The 20,856-nt window shown below is 63.2% G+C and overlaps 3 protein-coding genes across 20 annotated transcripts in view; 1 reads left to right on the forward strand and 2 right to left on the reverse strand.

The window, feature by feature from the left end:
• TSC2 (TSC complex subunit 2) overlaps positions 1–2,339 on the reverse strand; it is a 32,231-nt gene extending 29,892 nt beyond the window's left edge. For all 9 annotated transcript variants that reach the window (XM_059154393.1, XM_059154391.1, XM_059154392.1 and 6 more), the window contains exons 1-3: positions 2,189–2,339; positions 1,523–1,689; positions 405–491 (exon numbers count right to left, since the gene is read on the reverse strand). In XM_059154393.1, the coding sequence (XP_059010376.1) occupies positions 405–491; positions 1,523–1,660 (225 nt within the window). In that variant the 5' untranslated portion in view covers positions 1,661–1,689; positions 2,189–2,339. The remainder of the gene's footprint in view (positions 1–404; positions 492–1,522; positions 1,690–2,188) is intronic.
• A 55-nt stretch (positions 2,340–2,394) lies between these two features.
• NTHL1 (nth like DNA glycosylase 1) lies at positions 2,395–7,729 on the forward strand. Of its 6 annotated transcripts, XM_059154402.1 has the most exons (7): positions 2,442–2,554; positions 2,927–2,960; positions 3,516–3,754; positions 4,188–4,358; positions 5,251–5,410; positions 7,255–7,435; positions 7,505–7,729. In XM_059154402.1, exons 1-7 carry the CDS (start codon positions 2,549–2,551, stop codon positions 7,635–7,637), a joined length of 924 nt encoding a protein of 307 aa, XP_059010385.1. In that variant the 5' UTR covers positions 2,442–2,548; the 3' UTR covers positions 7,638–7,729. The 6 variants fall into 6 exon arrangements, with proteins under 6 accessions (XP_059010384.1, XP_059010387.1, XP_059010382.1 ...); XM_059154401.1 differs by lacking the exon at positions 2,927–2,960 and having other exon boundaries at positions 2,395–2,554; positions 7,330–7,435; XM_059154399.1 differs by lacking the exon at positions 2,927–2,960 and having other exon boundaries at positions 2,413–2,554.
• Positions 7,730–8,517: 788 nt separating this feature from the next.
• On the reverse strand, positions 8,518–20,299 carry NHERF2 (NHERF family PDZ scaffold protein 2). 5 transcript variants are annotated; one of them, XM_059154394.1, is made up of 7 exons: positions 19,962–20,299; positions 17,311–17,511; positions 11,955–12,134; positions 10,510–10,663; positions 10,389–10,432; positions 9,794–9,859; positions 8,518–9,542 (listed from the first exon to the last, which is right to left on the reverse strand). In XM_059154394.1, the coding sequence occupies exons 1-7, from the start codon at positions 20,172–20,174 to the stop codon at positions 9,384–9,386; spliced, it is 1,017 nt and encodes a 338-aa protein (XP_059010377.1). In that variant the 5' UTR covers positions 20,175–20,299; the 3' UTR covers positions 8,518–9,383. The 5 variants fall into 5 exon arrangements, with proteins under 5 accessions (XP_059010377.1, XP_059010378.1, XP_059010379.1 ...); XM_059154395.1 differs by having other exon boundaries at positions 9,797–9,859; positions 19,962–20,297; XM_059154396.1 differs by lacking the exon at positions 9,794–9,859.
• Positions 20,300–20,856: the final 557 nt, after the last annotated feature.

Raw genomic sequence — 20,856 nt, forward strand, 5'->3', positions numbered from 1 at the left:
CCCGGAGAGAGCCTGCAACCATCTGCCCGAAATAAATGGGCTTATGTCTGTGAGGCTGCTTGATGCCACCAACCAGACACCTCTCCCAAAAAGACACCAGAAATGGCATGCCTTGAGCCACAAAGTTTCCACACGTTCCCTTCCCTTCCCTGAAACATGAAGGCTCAAGTAAGCGTGCATTTCTGCAAGTCCCTATTAAAACCTTTCTTGGAACTGCCACGAAAACCTTAGTGCCTGTGCTCCCCACCTCCATGTGTGAGTGACCCCAAGGGATTATGCCCAGAGAATTCCCAGAAGTTCCCCTAAAAAGGTGTAGAAGTTAGTAGTAGCCCTTAGCGCTCAACCCTGCTCCTCGAAAGAGCCACGTCAGACTTGCAGACAGCAGCCAACTGAGGCAGACCTACCTCTTCAAATTTCTTCGTTTTGGCAACCTCGCAGATCTGCCCTATCACCCGGATGCGATTGTTGATACCACATTCGACACTCAGTTCCTGGCGAGAGATGAAAGCAGCAAAGGGGCCAGGGCTCAGGCAAGGCATCTCCTTAACCACCAGGCACAGACCGCCCGAGAATTTCCACGCTGGAGACCTGCCGCAGCTACTTCTGAAATCAGGGACCACCAGAGTTTACGACTCCATCTCAGTGGGGTGAGAACAGACTACCTCTCTTTTTTTGCGATATTTCTTTTTATTGAGATAAGATTCACATACCAGAATTAGCTGTTTGAACAACTCAAACCTGTACAATTTTGGCATATTCACGACGCCTGCAACCGTGTCCGCTAACTCCCAAATGTTTTCATCACCTAAGAGGAAAACGTCCCACCCACTAGCAGTCACCCCCCTCTCCATCCCCTCAAGCCCCCACAAAGGCTGATCGACTTTCCGTTTCTATGGATTCTCCTATCCTGGACATTTCACAGATGTGGCAGCACTCATTAGGTGGGGCCTCTGTGCCTAGCTCCTTCCATTTAGCAGGCTTCCAGCGTTCGTCCACATCACGGCGTATGTCAACACCTCACTCCTTCTTTTGCCGAATAATAAATACTCCGTTGTACAGAGCTTATCACATTTTGTTTCTCTGTTCCCCCGCTGAAGAATATCTTGGTTGTTTCTGAATGGGAAACCTCACACGTGCAGAAACTTGGCATTTTCTAAATCACGGTGCCGGGATGTGGTAGAGCGACTCAAGCACACTCCAGGAAACAAAGACCAATTGCTCCAAGGAGCTCACAAATGACCAGGGTAACACCTGGCTATAACCCTAATCCCCTGCGGACACCAAGCCCGGTATTTTCGCCAAGTAAAGCAGGCTCTCCTGCACAGACACCCCAGTACTACCTCAAGTGTGCTGGACCCAGTGCCCAAGGTCCTGAATTCCTCGACCTCGGACGGAAAGACAGGCTTCCACAGCACTCGGGATGGCAGCAATCCCACCTCCCACAGAACCTGGTGACAGAGGGGACCCAGCCTGCCCAGCACCTCCCAACAGGCTAGAGGAACAGACCAGGCAGCTCACTCACTCTCAGGATGTCGGCTGTGATGATAAACTCCGTCTGCTTGCCCTCTGCAGACCTGGGGTTTGGCCTCGGGGTTCCCAGTCCTAACAGATTCCTGAATTTCTCCTTCAGACCTGAATCTTTGCTTGTCGGCTTGGCCATGGCGGACAGGAACGCACCAGAGGCCGCCTCTACGCCAAGAAAACAGGCGGAGAGCTCAGGGGAAGCTCCCCGCACCTGCCCCGCTGCCGACCTCCGGATGCCCGCCCGGGAAGCCGAGTCTCGGGTGGGCACAAGCCTCCCACAGCTCCTGGGAGGAACTCAAGCACAACCTAGCGGTCCCGGCTAGCAGCGGGCACCGGGTGAGGACGGGGAACGGCGCGCGGCGTCCCCGACGCTCGCCTCCGTCTACTCCCCGACGCGGGGAAGGCCTGTCCCGGACGCCCGAAGCAGGGGGCACCCAAGGCACCCGATCCGTCTTAAAACCCAAGAGGACTGGCGGCTCCAGGCTCAGGCTGCGGTGGGCGCAGCCGAAGGCCGGGGCCGCGAGACTGCGGGGTCCGCCCCCGCCACCTCTGCGCGGAGCAGCACCCTCCCTCCCCGACGCGGCCGCCTGGCCCTGCCCCATCGCGGCCGGGCTAAGGGTGGGCAGGGCCAGCGTCAGCGGCCTGGAGGCCGCGAGCCACTCACCCGGGACCGGGCGCCGGGCCGTCCCGGCGGGGAGAAATGAGAGCCAGCCGGGACCCACCCCCAGCCCCGAGCCGCCGCCGGAAGCTCGATCCGCACTTCCGGCAGCGCACAGAGCCCGAGCGCCCCTGACGAGCTTGCCGGGAGTCGTAGTTCCCGGCAACTCTCGGGCGGAAAGGCGGAGCGAGGATCGAGTCACGTGACGAGCCGCGGGGGCCGCCGGGATGTGTAGTGCACAGAAGTTTGTCATGCGCATGGCTGGCTTGACGATGGTGACCCGAAGCCGGAGCCGGAGCCGGGGCTCGGGGGCCGGGCCGCGGGGGGCTGGGGAGGAGGCCGCGCCGGTGCGGAAGGGAGAAGCGAATGCAGGTAGCCCCGCGCCCGGACCAGGGCATGGGGAGAGAGACAAGGGGAGGAACTGCAAGGGGCTGGGGGCTGGGATTCCGAGTCGCACCCACGTGGGGCTCTGGCTTCCCCCGCTCTTCCTGTTCCAGGACGCAGGGGCAGGGGTCGGGGCGCTCGTACCTCCCCCACCCTCCGCGTCCCGGTAGCCTGTCCCGGGATACTCCACTGGGCGCCAGGCTTTCTGTGGCACACCAGCCTCGTCCTCGTAGCTGCTTCCCGCTCGGAGAGATTGGGCGCCGAGGACACGCCCACCCCGGAGGCGCCGGAGGGTGCCCCTGAGAGTGCCCCTGAGAGGAAACGGGAAAGGGCGTGGTCTTCGTTTTGTTTATCCTGCAGGCCTCCAGGATCCAGGGTGTGCAGGACCCCCGGGGTGAGCGAGACCCACAGGGCCTCAGCAAGAGGACAGCCAGAGGGGCATTCCCACAGGCACCCAGTGAACTTAGGGGTGGTCCGGACAAGGAGATCCACTGTGACAGATGCACGCAAAGGGGAACTGGGGCAAAGGGAGTCAGTAGGGGACAGTGCCAGCTGCTGCGTAGGTACCTTGATGCTGGGATGGAGTTTGGGGTTCGCCATGAATACAAGGAAAAATCAGTGAGGAGTTTTGAACGGAAATGACACAATCTGATTTGGGCCTTGGGAATGTCTCTTTAGGCTGGTGTGGAAACAAGATGGGGGAGGACACCTTGGAGGAGGCCTTGGGGAGAGTCCTCCTGTACTAATGCAGCCTTGGTCAGGAGCCCTCCCCAGGAGACCAGGGGAAAGCTGACCTGCCCCCAGAACACGTGCTGCAGAAGCCAGAGTAGCCCCAGCTGCGAAAGATGGTGGATGGTTGTTGAAGGAATGATGGGGGGTGATAGCAGGCAGGGTAGCACCCACACCCACCCTCACCTGTGGCCCCCGCTGAATGGCACTTTTTTTGCAGAAGGAAAGAAAAGTCACGGTCCCGCAAAGCGCCAGCGGAAGACGCAGAAACTGAGTGTCGCCTACGAAGCCTCAGACAATGAGAAAGGGGAAGGTGCCAAACTCCCAGAGGCACCAGGCTGGGAGCCCCCAGACTGGCAGCAGCAGCTGGTGAACATCCGCACCATGAGGAGCGGGAGGGACGCACCTGTGGACCAGCTGGGGGCTGAGCACTGCTATGACCCCAGTGCACCCCCAAAGGTAGGCAAGCGCCCCGTCTGCCTGGTGACTGCCTTCTGGGCAAGACACTTGCTTCCTCTCAGGCCTCTGCAGGGCACAGCCTGACGCCTGGCAGCCCTTGGCTGGAACCTTCCCTGGCAGGTGGCCCCACGAAGGGACAGCGCCTGGGCTGTGTGTGGGATGGGTAGGGTTATCCATGAGGCCACAGCGATCACAATGGCAGGCACCAGCTGTTGAGCGCCAGGTTTGACGCTAAGTGTTGTGGTCATTCATCTCAGCCTCCTAGTGGTCTTTGTGTGACAGGCACTGTCACTGTTCCTGTGTTCCTTATGTATGAGAACACGGTCCGTTGGCCAGGGTAACAGGTGCAGGTGGGAAAGGGTTTGCGGGGGCCCGGCCCACGGTGAACACCCAGGACCTGCCACTACTCTGGCCCCCATCACTGTGCAAACAGGTGCGGAGATACCAGGTGCTGCTGTCCCTGATGCTCTCCAGCCAAACCAAGGACCAGGTGACAGCAGGCGCCATGGAGCGGCTGCGTGCCCGGGGCCTGACGGTGGACAGCATCCTGCAGACGGATGACAGCACGCTGGGCGCACTCATCTACCCCGTAGGCTTCTGGAGGGTAAGCCCACGGGCCTCAGAAAGACATCAGGAGGCCAAGGGGAGACTGTAGGGTATGGGAGGCCAGGTGGGGCATCTGAGGTTGTAGGGATCCGACTATGAGTTCCCACTGGAGCCCCCTGCTCGTCTAACCAGCAAACAGGGCCAGGGCTAGGGGGGCCTGCCTCCTTGGCCTTTCCTGTTTGCAGCCCACCCCTTCCTTCCTCCACCTCCCCACCCAGCTGACTGGCGCTTCCCTTCCTCCCTGAGGCTGCCCACCCGCCTTTCCCTTTGTTTACTCCAAGCCTCCCTGGAGTGCGTCACCCCCCTCCCTCTGGAGCCCCCACAGGCCACAGAGCACTGGGTGGTGAGTGGGCGGATCTGTCGAAGACACCCGGGCGGGTGGGGCTGCTTCCCCCTGGCATTGGTGTGGGCTGCAGTTTGTCAAGAGGGTTTTAAATAGCCCTCTCTACTCAGGCGCAGAACGGGAACCACCCAGCTGGCTTGGTGGCTGTCGGGGGAGGCCCAGGCTCCAGCCTTCCTTCCTGAAGGTCCAGGTGCTGCGGAGCCCAGCTCCTGGCATAGCTGGCCTTGCTTAGCCGACCTGGCATCTGAGGGAGTGATGGGACAGGGGACCCGAGCAAGACCCCACACATGTGTCATTGGTCTAGGCAGGTAGAAAGCAGGGGTCCAGGCCTGCACGGGGCCTACCTCAGTCTCCCTGCCGCCCTTGGCTCATTTTCACCTCTTGGGGGGACAGGGGCAAACAGTTGCCTTTGAATGTGTCTTGGACAGGTAACAGGCAGGTCTGGACACCTGTGAGTCTCCATCGGGACTTATCCTCCCAAGTAGGTCTACATCTTCCATCTCCAGAGCTAACCTCCCTCCCACAACCCCCCACCTTCATCTTTCAGAGCAAGGTGAAGTTCATCAAGCAGACCAGTGCCATCTTGCAGCAGCGTTATGGCGGGGACATCCCATCTTCAGTGGCAGAGCTGGTGGCACTGCCGGGCGTTGGGCCCAAGATGGCACACTTGGCCATGGCGGTGGCCTGGGGCGCCGTGTCTGGCATCGGTGAGTGGCATATGCTGTCAGGGAGGGCAGGGCTGGTCCCATCCCGTGGTCTATGACCCCAGCTCAAGTTCCCTCACCCACAATGTGACCCAGGGGATCAGAAAGACGTTTGCGCACCGAGCTAAGCCTGCCTGGTCTACAGGTGGGTACTGATGCGAGGAGTTTCCGTTTGCTGAGCCCCTGCTGTGCACTGGGCTCTGTGAGAGGCCCTGGGGATGGGTGTAAGGTCCATGCTATGTACAGAGAAAGATGTTGGGCAGGCAACTCCTTACCTCTGAGCTAGAAACACTCTTGGGGGGCGTGTACAGTGCTGTCAGCGCTGGCCCAGGCTAGGGCATCTGGGAGACTTCCTAGAAGGAGATGATAATTCAGCCAAGAGCTGAAGATTTAGGCGGGCTAGTCAGGCTAGGAGGAGGAAGTGCTGTCCAGGCAGAAGGAGCGACGTCCACATGAGGTGGGAGAAGTGGCCAGGAGAAGGAGGCCAGAGAGTAGGCAGATGCGGGAGGCCTGGTAAAGGCAGGGGAACACCAGGGGAGAGGGAGCTGGGGGGAGCCTCTTGTGGAATTCCTTTCCTGACATTGGTGGTGTCCATGAAGACAGACCCTGGGTCAGGCTGCGGCTGCTTCTTCAGGTCTTTGCCCAGACGTCTGGGGCTCCTGAGGCTGCCCAGCTGCGAGCCCGGCCAGCCCAGAAACCTGGCTGGCCACAGCCTCACTGCATGCCCCTGCCCTGACTCTGGTTACCCCTCCGGAACTCCTGCAGGGGCCAGAGAGGGGGACAGACATCTTCCTAGCACCTCCCCGGCTCCTAAGGCCTGCTCCCTTCTCGGCGTTGCATTTGGGGTGGAGGGCAGCTAGGGGCTGAGGGTCCTGACCATGAAGGCTGCAGCCCAGCAGCCCCAGAGACCAGCGATGGGCCAGGCAGGGGCTAGGGCAGAGCCTCCCCCGAGCCCCACCCCCAGCGCCGCCACCACTCCTGATCCGGCAGCCTCCAGCCTCTCAGCAGATACCTGAGCTTATCTGGGCAGCTGTCCTCAGTTGCCCGGGTCTCAGAAGGGGATGGGGGGGCGGCTGGCAGGTCTTTGGGGGAAGGGCCCACCACCCAGGGAACAGGACTTCTGGAGCAGCAGACACACTGGAAGGAGTCCAAATGTCACCCTTTCCGTATGTCTGGGGGCCCTGCCTTTCTGGCTTCTCTGGGAAGGGGCCCATCAATTAGAAAGCCAGAGCAGTCAGTCCCAGCTGGGTGACCAAGAGACAAGACACTTAGCCTCTCTAAGCTTTGGTCCTGGAGCTGGGAAAACGTACAGAGGACTGGTCCACAGGAGGCTCCCATAGTGTGGTGTGGCCCTGGGCTGGGCCTCTGGGGGACAGGCAGCGTGATCATTTCTGTGCTACAGAGGAGGATGCTGAGGCGTGGTGACCCACTAACCTGACCCCCACACCCTCCATCAGCATCTGGGCAGAGACTGAGCATTCTTCCAGACCATCAGGAGCAGGGAAAGAGAGCAGGTGTAGGGCTCAGGTTGTCTTTGGCAAAGTCAGGAGGAGGTAGGGACTACAGCTGGTGGGGAGAAAGGGGCCCTGGTGAGCAGGTGACCAGGCCAAGCCCTCGGGTGGCTGGCCAAGGGATGCTGGGACTGTGGCCCAAGGAGAGGACAGCTACAGCTGGCCTGGCCATCCTCCCCACTCTGTCCCTGGCCGTGCCGTGCTGGGTGTGGGCTCTGGGAGCGGCCTGGCACCCACAGCCAACATCGGGGCGAGGAGGCACAGCTCCCTTCACCCCTGCTAGGGGGCCCAAGCCCTTTGACTCGAGCCGCTGCCCTGCCTTCCGTGGCAACCCAGGGTTTGGAGCGGGGAAGCTCGGGCTCCAGGCCTGGGTCTGGCCCCCGCGCCCTGTGATGAGCCAGTCTCCCGCAGCGGTGGACACGCATGTGCACAGAATCGCCAACAGACTCGGGTGGACCAAGACAGCGACCAAGTCCCCGGAGAAGACCCGTGCGGCGCTGGAGGCCTGGCTGCCCCGGTACGGCAGGGTGGGGGCTGGCAGGGCTGCCCTCAGCCTCCCTCCCCCACTGACCTCTCACCTTCACAGGGAGCTTTGGAGTGAGATCAACGGACTGTTGGTGGGCTTTGGCCAGCAGACGTGTCTGCCCGTCCGCCCACGTTGCCACACCTGCCTCAACCGAAGCCTGTGCCCAGCCGCACAGAGCCGCGGCGGGCCGTGAAGCCTGGGCCTGGACGCCGTGCACCAGCTGACCGTGAGCCTTTGCTGGGGGAGCCACAGCCTGTTTCTAATAAAACTTGGGAATTGTTTGCAGCCCGGGTCTGGCCAAGTCTCGCCTCTGGGGCGTGGGGGGCAGGCCGGGAAGCACGTGCGTGCGCTGTGTGTGTGCCCATGCTCGTGTGTCTGAATAGGGCTGGCTGGGAGGCTGACACAGGACGTGACCATCTGGGCTGTGTACGGAGCGGGGTTGCGGGAACCTGGGACAGAAGAGACTGGTCGTGGGAGCCAGCTGCACACAGCTGCTGGGAAGCCCGCTGGAGACCCGGGCCTCCTCCCTCCCGGGCAGCAGGCCGGGGATCCAGGTCTGCACCTCCCCTCTTGCTGAACTGCTCCCTGAGAGTTCTCTGCTCAGAGGCCCCCCTCTGTGTTTACAGAGCCACCTGGCCTGTAGAGTAACACCAGTAGGCCCAGGGCAGGCGTCATAGGGCGCAGGAGACCTGACCTGTGCGTACCTGCCAGGGTCAGGGCGGGGAGGCTGTGCGAGAGCAGAGGCGTTAAGGGTGCAGAAGGCATAGAGAGTGAGGTGCTGGGGGGCAGGGGGAGAGAGAAGCTGGCAAGAGCCCCAAAGAGTGCCAATGAAGGAGGGAGCAGGGCTCCAAGTTACAGGGCAGGGGGCCGTAAGGGTGGGGAGGAAAGTTGGGGGAGAGCGCAGAAGCTGAGCAGGGCCAGGCTGGCAGCCTGGTGGATGGAGTGGGGGCGGCTTAGGAACAGGACTCTGGTTCCAGCCTCTGAGAGCGGGCTCCCAGGCTGCCTCCTTCCTGCCCAGACCACAGCCCCCCACCCTCAAGTGAGGGCTCAGGAAGGACAGAAGCGGCCACGGGTCTGAGGAAGGCCTGTTTATTAGGAGGGCGCGCATGCGCTATGGCTTAGACGGCAGACAGCAATGTCAGTGGGGTTCACGGCCAGGGCCAGGAGGAAAGGGAGGGTGGGCGAGGTCCCTTGGGGGCAGGATCTCCCACAGCCACATTCCCCCTGGACAAGAGGCCTGTCCAGAGGCCACCCTTTTTTGAGGACACAGGGCCTCCATCCTCGGGCCCCTGGAGCCCAGGCCTAGGCTCTAGTGCAGCAGGAACGTGGGGCCCTGGCCTAGTGACCACCCCCAGCAGGGAGGGGGCAGAGGGGCAGCTCCTACAGCCACATGTGGCCTCCGCAGGGTCACACTGAAGCCCCCACAACCACAGCCTGGCCCCCATACGTTTTTCTCTTTCCCTGGAAGTGCCCAGGGCTCCCACTTGGGATGGCTGCTGCTGAGGGTGGGGAGGAAATGGTTTGCAGAGAAAGGTTTGCTTTATTGCAGTGACAGAGAGGCGTCCTGCGGGGGCGGGACTCTGGTAGTAAGTGGAAACATGTGGAGCTGGAGCTCTTTCTTTTTTTGTTTTTGGAAGAAAAGCAAAAACACAAATTCCTTTAAGTCAGCAGGCCCGGGCAGAGCAGCAAGGGCCTGGCCCACGGTCACCACTGCCCCTCCCTGACACTCTCTTCTACCTCGAGAGGGGCCCCCTCTCCCCTATCCAGCACCCAGCAGGTGGGGGGGGGCAGGACGGGGCTCACTGGGGTGCACATTGGTTCCTGGGTGGTGGTGGGACCAGCACAGCTTCTGGGGGTGAGGAAGCACCCCCTCCAGTCCGCTGAGGCTTGGGGGACTCTGGGCGGGGCCCGAGGGTCGTGCAGACAGGCAGGGAGGGGCTCAGAAGTTGCTGAAGATCTCGCGTTTCCGGTTCCAGTCCATCTGTGGCGCCCGCTTGTTGACTCGGGTGGCTCTCGCCTTCTCCTTGGCTTCGGCTGCCGTGGGGCTCAGGTGGAGACCACTCTCCTGAAAGGGGTCCCGCTTCCAGGTGCTGCTGTCCTGGGGTGGGGGGCAGAGCGGACAGGGGGCCAGAGTGAGCCTTGGACCCAAGCCCTCTGTCCCATGATCGCTCCCAGGGAGCTCACACCCCAGGCCACTGGACGGGGCTGGGGCAGCGGGCCCAACGGGGCATCCTAGAGGGGATGACCCCACTGCCCAGGCTGTCCGCTATACAAAAGCCCACCCCCGAGGCCTGTGACCGCCCCCCCCTTCGTGTGTGAGCAAAGCAGTGGAGGTGGGCGGGCACTTGCTACCTCAGTGTCCTTGTCTAAGCCAGGCAGGTCACTTCGGGATGAACATGCTGAGCCACCATTGAGCTGGGAAACCAAGGGCAAGGTGTGGCTTCAGGGACCCTGCCCAGGAGCCAGGGGGCCCCCACAGACACACAGGCGCACGCATGCGCACATCAGAGCCACATCTCTTCTTCCGTCCTGCAGCAGGCGCAGAGCACTGTGCTCCAGGCCCAGCCTGGGCAGAATGCAGGACACCCGGCAGTGAGTGGACAGGTGCTGCAGAGAGCTGGAGAGTCGGCTCTGGCCAGCTTACAATAGGGATCACCCCCAAGAGCATCCCCTGGGGGGGAACCCCTTCCCAAGGGGTGACGAAGGGGGACTCCAGGTCGCCGGCCAGTGCTGGGCAGAGGGAATGACAAGGCCAAGAGCCCCATGGGGCTGGGGGTGTGGTTGACCTGGGCCAGAACCCACAGGGAGCATGACGTTTAGACTGGGTCTCACTGTCACACCAACACAAGGAGATGTTGAGGTGGGGGACTCAGTCAGGCCTGGGGATCCCTAGAGGTGCCCCTACAGTTTCCTGGGCCCACCTGGTCCATTCCCACCCTCTCACCTGGACAGGGCTGGTCCCGTTGGTGACTGGTGATGGCAGTGGACCTGTGGGGACAGGGTGTCAGGGGCTGCCCAGGCCCCCAGGCTCCACCCCATCCCCAGTTCCCCAGGCAGCAGCCCACCTTCTAGATGCTCCTCAGTAGGCGTGACCCGCAGCCGCTTGAAGTACTCGTCCGTCTCGGGGTCCACCACTAGCAGCCGGGCCTCGTCCTCCCGCGCCTTAATGCTGGCGACCACCTCTGCGTGGCGCAGCCCCTCAATGTTATGCCCGTTCACCTGCCCCCAACAGTGTGGGGTCAGCCCCGCCAGAGGTCAGGCCCCCACAGGCCCCCTCCCCGTGAGCCACCCAGCCAGGTGTGGCATCAAATATTCATTGATATTGTCACCAGCCGTGGCAGCCAGAGGAATGTCAGCTCAAGTTCCCAGCATCTCTCCTCTTCCCAGCAAAGACCTCCCTGCCCAGAAACACGCTTGGGGTGACATGGGCGGAGACATGCTTAAGGGGACACGGGCCCAGACACTTTCTGCAGGACACGGGCCCAGACACACGCTCCTCCAGGGGACACAGGCCCAGACACACACTCTGGCAGACGGGGCCAGACACACGCTCGGGGGGACAGGGGCCCAGACACACACTCGGGGGAACACAGGCCAAGACACACATTCCAGGGGACAGGGGCCCAGACACACACTCTGGGGGACACGAGCCTAGACACACGCTCAAGGGGACACAGGCCCAGACACACGCTCAGGGGGACAGAGGCCCAGACATACGCTCAGGGGAACATAGGCCAAGACACATGCTCTGGGGGACAGGGGCCCAGACACACACTCTGCATGAGGGGCATGGGCCTAGAAATATGATCGGGGGAACACGGTGGAGACACATGCTCGGAGGGACAGAGGCCCAGACACAAGTTCAGGGAGACAGGGACCCAGACACACACTCGGGCGCACACGGGCCAAGACACACGCTCGGGGTGGGGGACATGAGCAGAGACACATGCTCTGGGGGACAAAGGCCCAGACACATGCTTGGGGGGACAGGGGCCCAGGCACACACTCGGGGGCACATGAGCCAAGACACATGCTCAGGGGGACATAGGCCCAGACAGATGCTCGAGGTGGGGGACACGGGACCAGACACACGCTCAGGGGGACAAGAGCCCAGACACACACTCAGGGGAACACAGGCCAAGACAAACGCTCTGGGGGCAGGGGCCCAGACACACGCTCCGGGTGGGGGACACGGGCCCAGATACACATTCTGTATGAGGGGCACAGGCCTAGACACATGACTGGGGGGACATGGGCAGAGACACACGCTCCAGGGTACACGGGCCCAGACAAACGCTCAGGGGGACAGGGGCCGAGACACACACTTGGGGGGACACACCAAAACACATGCTCAGGGGGACACAGGCACAGACACACGCTCCGGGTGGGGGACACGGGCCCAGACATATACTCTGTGTGGGGGTCATGGACCCAGACACACTCTCGGGGCTATCGGGCCCAGACACACGCTTGGTGACAGCCAACACCCTGAAACCTCCATGACAGGTACCTCGATGAGTCTGTCCTGGGCACGGAGGCCAGAGTGAGCGGCCGGCGAGCCTGGGTCCACAGAGCGGATATACTGTCCTGGCCGGGACTTGTCACTGTGCAGGTTGAACCCATACCCTTGCGGGCCCTTCCGTAGGTGGCAGAGCCGAGGGCGTAGCTCCCTCGGGGGCCCACCGACATCCTGCAGGTGCATGAGACCAGGCTGAGTTCTGATCTCCCCCCACCCCCACCCCCGGGGCCCCTGACCCAGCCCCCTGCCAGGCTTTGGCCCCAGAATGCAGCTGCAGTGGAGAAGGGTGAGAGGAACCCCAAATCCACACTCAACATCACGGTCCGCCCGGCAGCCCCAGGTCTCAGGGACAAACACTGTACCCATGTCTAGGGGCCCTGCTGGGCTGCCTGGGGCCGAGCTCCAGCAGCAGGATCTCGAGCAGAACCTCAGTTTCCAAATCTCAAACAGCCTCACATGGGACTAGGGGCTTTACAGGGTGCAAGGGGACCTGCTAATGGGCAGCGCTGAACCCAGGCCAGGGTTCTAGGAACTGCCACTCAGCACAGCGTCCTGGGTGCAACCCCTCCCGCTGCCCTGCCCAAGGGAGAGGCTGACGTTTGTTTTGTTTGTTTTGTGGCCTCTCTCACATTCCAGAGCCAGCTGGAGCCACGGCCACCCCCACAGGGCCCAGGGACAGGGCGCAGGGGCCTGAGCCCAGGGAAGCCAAGTGGGGGACCCGCCGTCCCACCCTCCCAACCCGGACACGGAAGGCCCACAATACCCCAAGCACCCCCCCCCGACCACCCACGGCCTCGCCGGGTTTTACCTCTGGCATCCTGCGGTACAGGGCTGTGGGTCAGGGGGCCGTGCGGCTGGGGGCCAGGCCCCAAGACCCCCACCCAGCCAAGGCCTGGGGCCGGGACCACAGTGCCCAGCGGCTGTGGGTGCTCAATTAAACATGGCCGGTGGCCGGAGTGCGCGGGCGGGCAGCGGCTCGGGTTTCCGGGGCTGCTCAGGACTCTGGCGTGCATGCAGGGGAGCGTGTGCAGGGTGAGGGTGCTCTCTGGGGCCCCTCCCTGACCCTCCACCTACCTCACCCTCAGGGAAGCTGTCCAGGCCCCAGGCACCTGCCCCTTGCTGCTCAGGCCACCTCCCAACCACTCCCAGCCTCCGGGCCTCTGAGCTCATTCTTAAACCTCAAATCTGACCCTGAGCCCTTTGGCCTGCCAGTCCACCTGGCTGTGGACCCAAGCGCTTGTTTTCTCACAGGGCAGGTGGAAGGCCCTAGCTCTGGGCCTCCCACTTGTGCAGAACACCCTCTTCCTGCCCAGCCTGCACCCCTCCTCTGGGACCCCTTCCCGGACCCCCAAAGCCTACCCACCCATGTCCTTGGGATCACCACTGCAGGCCACCGCTATCCCCATAACCCCAGGGACTCAAGGGGCAGGACAGCGGCTCCTCGATCCCCCAGGGGTTCCTCTGCTCAACATGGGCTGAAGGGATGGGGGTGAGACCCCCCATGTGCCCCAGGGCCCCCCACCCAGATTCATTCCCTCTCCCAGACACATCTGGAGGCACAGCAGTGCCTCTCTGATCCAGGCTGCTGGAGCCCAGGTGCTAAGGCTGACAGGTCGGGAGCAGAGCCACAGCCAGGACCAAGCACACCTGGCAGGTAGACCGGGCCCAGGTGTGAGCGGTACGCGGCCAGAGACCAGACACACAGACACAGGCTCGCAACCCGCTACACGGCGACACACGCGTTCGAGAGGACAGCCCTGGCACTAAGCCCTGCGGCTTCTTCTCACGCCCTCCACAGTGACCTCCCTGGCGGGTCTCTTGAGGTCCCCAAACAGGAAGCAGGACTGGGGGGGCATCCGGGGCCATGAAGCCAGGCTGAAGTCACATCCGGGTTTGGGGCCATCCTGGCCATCCTCCTGCCTCGGCCCAGCACACCCACTGCTCACCGCACCAGCCGAGAGCCTTCTCTGGAAGTCTTGCCCTAATGCTCTCCTGCCTGGCAGCACCCAAGGAGCCCCGTCCCCCACACCCAACCCCCAGGCTGAGAGCTGTGCTGGGGCGGGGGCAGGCTGCGTGGAGAGGCCCGTGCAGCAGTGGGTCAGGAGGGGGCGTGCAGGCTCCGCATCGCTCACATTCCTGCCTCCCTGCCCTGGCTCCGAGCATTTCCTGCCGCCTCCCAGCCAGGCCCTCGGGCTCCCACTGGCTCTCTCCATCAGGCAGCCCCGGAGCTGGACAAGCCCTGGTCTCAAAGCCGAGCAGTGACCAGACAAAGACGCTGGCTTGGGGGTACCCCAGGAGCCGGGCTGTGCCCCCCCAGATGGTGACTCACCAGCCCTGGCAGAGAAAGGCCCCCATTGTTGCTCAAGGTCCAGCCTGCTCACACCAGGGTCACCGGGGCGTCCCCAATCCCCTCTCCTGACCCTGAGGGACATGGGCTAAGCCGGGTTGCTGGGGGTCCTCCTTGCCTACCCTGCCCCCACCCAGGCTGACCTGCGCGAGTCCCCAGGACGGTCTCTGTGGAGAGGCTCCTGGGGCTGGAGCCAGCTGTGTGGCATCCCCAGAGCGGGCCATGGGAGGCAGGAGAGAAGTGGCAGGCACCAAGTGTCCAGCTGAAGCGGCCTAAAGTCTCCAGCCAGCCCAGGCCACCACCCATTTATCCACCTCCCACAGTGGCCCCAGCTCCCCAGGGATGGGTGGGGACGGCGGGGGGCTGAGTCACTTTGGGGAGCAGGGTGGCGGCTGAGTCCCCCTCCCATGCTCAGGCCCCAGCTAGGCACCCGGTACTGGCTAGGTTTCAGTCCCAAGAAAGGAAGGAAGGAAGCTGCTGGGAGGCCCTGCCCTGCCCCCAGGACCCGGGGCTGGGGGGACAGGGAGGCCAGGGAGGGGTCCCCGGCGCCACAGCAGGAGACAGTCCTGCTGAGGCTCCCAGGGCTCTCCCACAGGCACGAGGGCCCCCATACTAGGCAGCGAGCCCCCACAGGACTCCCACTCACGTGCACCCAAGGACCTGTGGAACCGGGGTGGGGGCCCAGCTCTGTCCCCACCTCCATGGCCCCGGCATCGCAGCCTGCCCCGTCTGTGCGGGGGCTGTCCCCTGTTGTCACTGTCAGGATCAGCTGCGCTGCAGCTGGCCTGGCTGAGTCACCACTGACTAGGACCCCACAGCACCCCCATGGGAGGGCCTGCCCCCTCAGTGCCCTCCCCAGCCCCACTTCCCCCAGCCCTGCCGGGATGGGGGACAAGGAACAGAGAGGCCAGGAGTAACTCGAGGGGCCCTGACTCCCAGCTTGGCCCTTATGAATGAATGGTGGGACGCTTCATTCTGCACCGGAGCCCAAGCCATCCATCCCACCCGGCCATCCTGCCTGCGGGCACCCCCTCCCAGGCACCCTGACCGCCCGTCGGTTTGGGGAGGTCAGCCAAGGCCCGGCTCTTCCTCCAGACCCTCTGAACTCAGCCTGTTAGACAGCAGGTCTCTGGCAGGGAGGGAGGGCTTGACCCTGTCCTCTGGGCCTCCCCTGCAAGCCCCATCCCCAGGCCAGCCCCCACCACAGAGCCCTGCTAGTCAGGCCCCACTTTGTTCCTCTAAAAATACGCCCAGAGGAAGCCCCCTCCTAAGGCTTCCTGCGGCTCCCAGAGCCTGAAATAGCAGAGGGGGAAGGTCCCACCCAAGGACAAGGTGCCTCAGCACCCCACCCTACAGATAAGCCCCAGGGCGGATTTTTCCACAGGAAGGTGAACTCAGCGTTTGTGTCTAAATCAATGGACAAATGCCTGGAGGGGAGGGGCGCTTCCTCTGGGAGGTAAGACGCTCCTGAAGGAGAGGGGCTCCAGCCTGCTGGCCGGCTGGGGAGGCAGACCAGCCCGCACATCAGCCCAGGACTCCCTGAAACCCCACAGCCGACTTGGATGCCCCCTACTTGGGCCCCCCGACCATCCCCGCTGGGCTCTGGAGCCCAAGGAACAAAAAGCATCCTCAGGGTTCAGACCCAGGCCTGTGCCTAGGCTGGCTTCCCGCCTGAAATGCCGTCTCCCCCAGAGACCCGGGCACAGCCAGCTCTTGCTGGAGACTTGCCGGAAACTTCAGCTCTCACACCTTCACCGGCATGAGGCCAGTGGGTCTCAAAGTAGGATCTGGGGAAACCACTGGGATTGAATTTCTTTAAAGAGATTTAAAAAAAAAAAAAAAAAAAAAAAAAAGGCGCCTGGGTGGCTCAGTCTCTTGAGCGTCTCTGCCTTCGGCTTGGATCATGATCCTGGGGTCCCAGGATCGAGCCCCATGTGGGGCTCCCTGCTCACTGGGGAGCCTGCTTCTCCCTCTCCCACTCACCCTGCTTGTGCGCTCTCTCACTCTCTCTCTGTCAAACAAACAAGATCTTTTTGAAAAAAAAGGCAAAATGGGCATGAGAAACGGTGCCATGGGGTTTTAAGAGCATAGAATGATCAGGGCACCTGGGTGGTTTGCGTTCAGGGTCATGAACTCATGAGTCGTGAGATCAAGTCCAATGTCGAGACCGGGATCAGGCTCCACACTCAGTGGGGAGACTGGCTGGGGATCCTCTCCCTCTACCCCTCCTACTGCTCTCTCTCTCCCACCCCCCACCTTTCTCTCAAAGAAAGGGAAAAAAAAATAAGATCTTTAAAAAAAAGAGAGAGCGAGAGAGCACGCAGAACAAACAGAGTCACGCTCCTCTTGGCCCCCCTAAAGTAGGACCCCCCCAAGTCCTGCCAAACAGAAGTCAGTAGAACAGCAGCCCCCCACACATACACATCTTCTAGCTCTCTGGCCTGGAGCAGATGCAAGAAGGAAAAAGCACCCCAACCGCTGTAGACCCCAAACTGAGGACCCAGCTTAGACAGTGTCCCCGGCTGTCCCCAACCACGCACTGCCCACAGAGGAGGACCAGGCCCTACCTCCCAAGGCCTTCCCAGCACAAGCAGGCTCCTTAGACAAGCAGGCACCTGACATGAACACAGAGCCAGCCGCAATCTGATCCGTCCCTGGACCTCCCAGCAGACCCTTGCCAGTTCCGTCAGCCACTAGGCTGGGCTCGTCAGAGAGACCTTTCCGAGGCCAGGAAGCTCTGATGGGTATCCTGGGGAAGAGGGCCAGAGACAGGGGGCCAGGGACCAAGGTCACGCTCCCCCGGGCCCACCTGGCTCAGAACACAGGCTGAGGGCAGAAAGAGTGGCCCCAAGTAGGCAAGACGGTAGTCACCAGTTGCCCCAAGAGGCAGAGGGGATGGAGACTTCTGGAGGTGAGCGAGGGGGAGACTGGCTGCCATCAAGCGGCAGACACGCGGTTGTGGGAGAAGTCGGGGCTCCCCCGCGCGCAAGCCCGCCGTACCTTCTGGCCAGCCTCAGAGCCCAGGCTGCTTGCACGTGCCCAGTCCGGTTTTGGCTCCCAGGGGTCGTGGGCGGGTGGAAGCCCTCGATGCGCCATCTCCTCGGTGCAGGTCAGCTGCCGCCGGCGGAGCTCCTCGTCTGTCTCCTTGTCCACCACCAGCAGCCGAGTCTGCCCTTCCACAGCCTTGATCCTCTGCACCACCTGGGCCAGGCAGGTTGGGGGGAGCAGGTCAGCAGTCGGCACTCTGAGCAGCACATGGACAGCGGCGCCACCCAGGGCTGGCCCTGGCTGGTGGGCAGGCAGCTGGCCTACCAGGGATGGGTGGCTGGACCGAGAGGCCCGCCGGCTCCGCCCCCCACCCCCGGGGCCCCTGGCAGCTCCCTCCCTCTTTACCCAGCACTCCTGATTCGGGGCTGTGAGGGCTACAGGGTCACTGGGGAGCCTCGCCTGGCCCGGGTCTGGTCCAGGAGGGGCTGGGAAGCTGGGTGAACAGTCAGGCGGTCTGGAAGGCGGTACATGGCTAAGACTGGGGTTTTTAGGGTGTGCGTGTGTGCACGGATGTGTGGGAAGGCGTGCATCCAGGGTCTATCTTTCGGTCTGGGGTTGCGGGAACAAGGGCTCTCCCTAGGTCCCCGTCTGGGGATCTGCGGCCACTGCTGTTCTCAGTAGTGGAGCATGGATGTCGAAACCCCTGCTTCTGAGCTCTCCATTTGCCTCCAGACAGGACCCTGACCCCCTGTTCCTGCCGGATCTGCAGAGATGGGAAGGCCTGGTTCCCGAGGCAAGGAACCTGCTGGGCACCCACACACAGCCTGGGAAGCAGGGCTCAGAGCCAATAGATAGAGGCCCCCTGTGGGACAAGCGTGGCATTGGGAGCACTGGCGTACCTATGCAGGTGTCTGTCAAGTGTCCAGAGCACGTGCTGGGCCATGGAGTGTGCATGTCGGGGTGTGGTGTGCAGGGAGAAGGAGCGGTCAGTGCCCCCTGGGCATCGGGGTAGGAAGGACAAGACCTCCACCCCAAGTGTTGGGGGAAGGCAGAGAGGGCCCTCATCAGCTGCTCAGAAGAAGCTGTCAACAGATAGGAGGGTGTGAACCAGGCCCATCTTCCCCGGGCCCTCCTCTGTCCCCTCCTCTCTCCTGGTGAGAGCCACTGGAGGACCCCAGCACGCTGCGGCTTCCTGACTGTGGGACTCAACCTAGACGCTTGATATCCTCAAACATCAGCTTCCTTATCTGGAGAATGGGAGCTGTGACTACACCTGCTCCCTCCTGGGCCAGCATGGTTCTGCGCGAGAGCTACAGAGACCAGCACCTGGGAGCCTGGAAGAAGCAGGTGCTCTGGGGCTAGGGCTGGCAGTGACGGTTAACCCAAAGCCAGGTGACACTGTGCCAGCCCCTCCCTGTGGTCTGCCGAGCCCAGATCTACGGCCCACCCCCACCCTCCTTCAGCAAACAGCTTTATCCAGCTGAAACTCTGGGTGCAGGACAGAAGGTAGGCAGACGGACAGACAGGCAGGGGCCTCAGGGGTAGAAGCAGGAGTTCAGCTGCTGGTGCAGCCAAGAACCAATTTACTAATCTCCAGGCCCCAGGGCTGGTCACGCAGACGGGTCACAGACTCACAGGGGCTGGGGAGGACACCAAGAACCCTGAGCAGAAGGGGTGGAGGGAGCTGGACTGACGCCAGCCGAGTCCCTGGCCAGTGGGAGATAGAGTCCCCAGGGAGCAGAACCTGCCAGAACAGACCCTGCCCTCCTTCTGGCCCTCGTCCCCAGTGGCAGGAGACAGGGGGCCGAGGCAGCGGCTCCTGCAGGGCCGGGCGGCCTCCAATGAGGACGTGTTGCCACCAGCAGCGACTCTAAGGGACCCAGAAGCCATCAGCCAAAACACACACTAGTACACTGACCTGCCAACACACACTAACTATTACACCCAGCCAGGCAGGCAGACCCACAGGCCCGGACACACACACACACACACACACACACACTCCGGACTGCAGATCTGTGCGCGCACACACACCTAGAGGTGCACATTCACACGTACAGTGCAGCACGTGCACACGCACACACACTCGCTGACACACACACATACAGGTGTGCCCCCACTGGGATACCCCTCAGGTACCCCCGGGGAGCTGACGTGGTCACACGTGCGTGACCCCCAGAGGGACGTGTACACACACACATACCCAGCTGTGTACCAAGCACGTGTTTACACTCACAGACAAGCACTCAGCCCCCCCCCAGGCATGGAGACCCCCCAGGGTGACTGACGCCTGCACTCCTTGCACACTGAGGCCCGAAGGAGACTCCAGTGCTGGGGCCCAGGGCCCTGAGCCGCACTGCGGGCCCCTCCCTGCCAGGATGCCCCCTCCCCGGCGCAGGAGCCAGCTGGCTGAAGCGGAGAGGGGAGCAAGGAGGCCGGTGGCCGCTGCCTCCGTGGCCACGTCCGCCACCTCGTAGCGGGAACCCACGCAGGCCCTCGTGCGACCCCCTCCCGCCCCGGGCAGGGCGCCGAGGCCTGGGCGCACGCAGCGCCCGAAGCCGTGGTCGTTGGCGCCCAGCGCGAGGGAGCGCGAGGCTGGGAGGCGCTCCCCGGGGAGGGGGCCCGGCGGTGCGGCGGGCGGGGGGCGGGGCGTGGGCACCCACCTGGTGGTGCGTCTCGCCCTCCACGTTGACGCCGTTGACCTCGACCAGCCGGTCCCCGGCGCGCAGCGCGGCCGCCTCGGCGGGGGAGCCCGGCTCCACGCGCCGGATGAACTGCCCGCGGCGGCCCTTCTCGCCGTGCAGGTGGAAGCCGTAGCCCTGCTCGCCGCGCACCAGGCGGCACAGGCGCGGCCGCAGCGGCTCCGGGGCGGCCATGGCGGCGGCTGCCCACCGGCCGACCACCGGCCGGCCACGGCGCTGACGCCTGCCGCGGCAGGCAGGGGCGCGGGGGGCGGGCGCGGAGGCGGCGGCGGCGGCGGCGGCGGCGGCGGCGGCGGTGTTGGGGACCCGGCGGCGCCCTCGGCTGCTCCCGCTCGGCTCCCGTCGCCTCAGGCTCGGGCTCGGGCTCCGGCTGCGGCGCCGCCCCCGCCCCCGCCCCTTCCCCGCCTCCTCGGTGGGGCCGCCCCCGCCCCGAGTCTCGGCCGGTCCTGGCTGCCGCCGGCCTTGGCACCCTGCCAGTCCCGGGGGCGGAGGAGTCCGCAGGGCTTTGGGACCCCCTCTGTCTCGCCCGGACTCTGGGCAGCCTCCCTGGCGCCAGCGCCTTTGCCTCCTAGTCCAAGAACATTTATTGAGCACCCACTGTATGCATTCGTGACATGGAAGCGGGCTCTTGACGTGGGAAAGGAGTGGAGAAGGGGTCCTCAGGCCGAACAAATCCACATGGGGGCGGAGGATAAGAACAACGGCCACAGCTCTGTCCTCCATCCTCAGGAACACACCCTCCCTTGCCCCGTCACTGTCTCTGTCTGGGGATCTGTCCTACACCCAGAGCTGCCCTAGACCAGCGTTGTCCCAAGATGGTCCAGGAGGCAAAAAGGAGTTTGGAAATGACAACGCA

Source organism: Mustela lutreola, chromosome 17 (genome assembly GCF_030435805.1).
Source record: "Mustela lutreola isolate mMusLut2 chromosome 17, mMusLut2.pri, whole genome shotgun sequence".
Lineage (NCBI taxonomy): Eukaryota > Metazoa > Chordata > Mammalia > Carnivora > Mustelidae > Mustela > Mustela lutreola.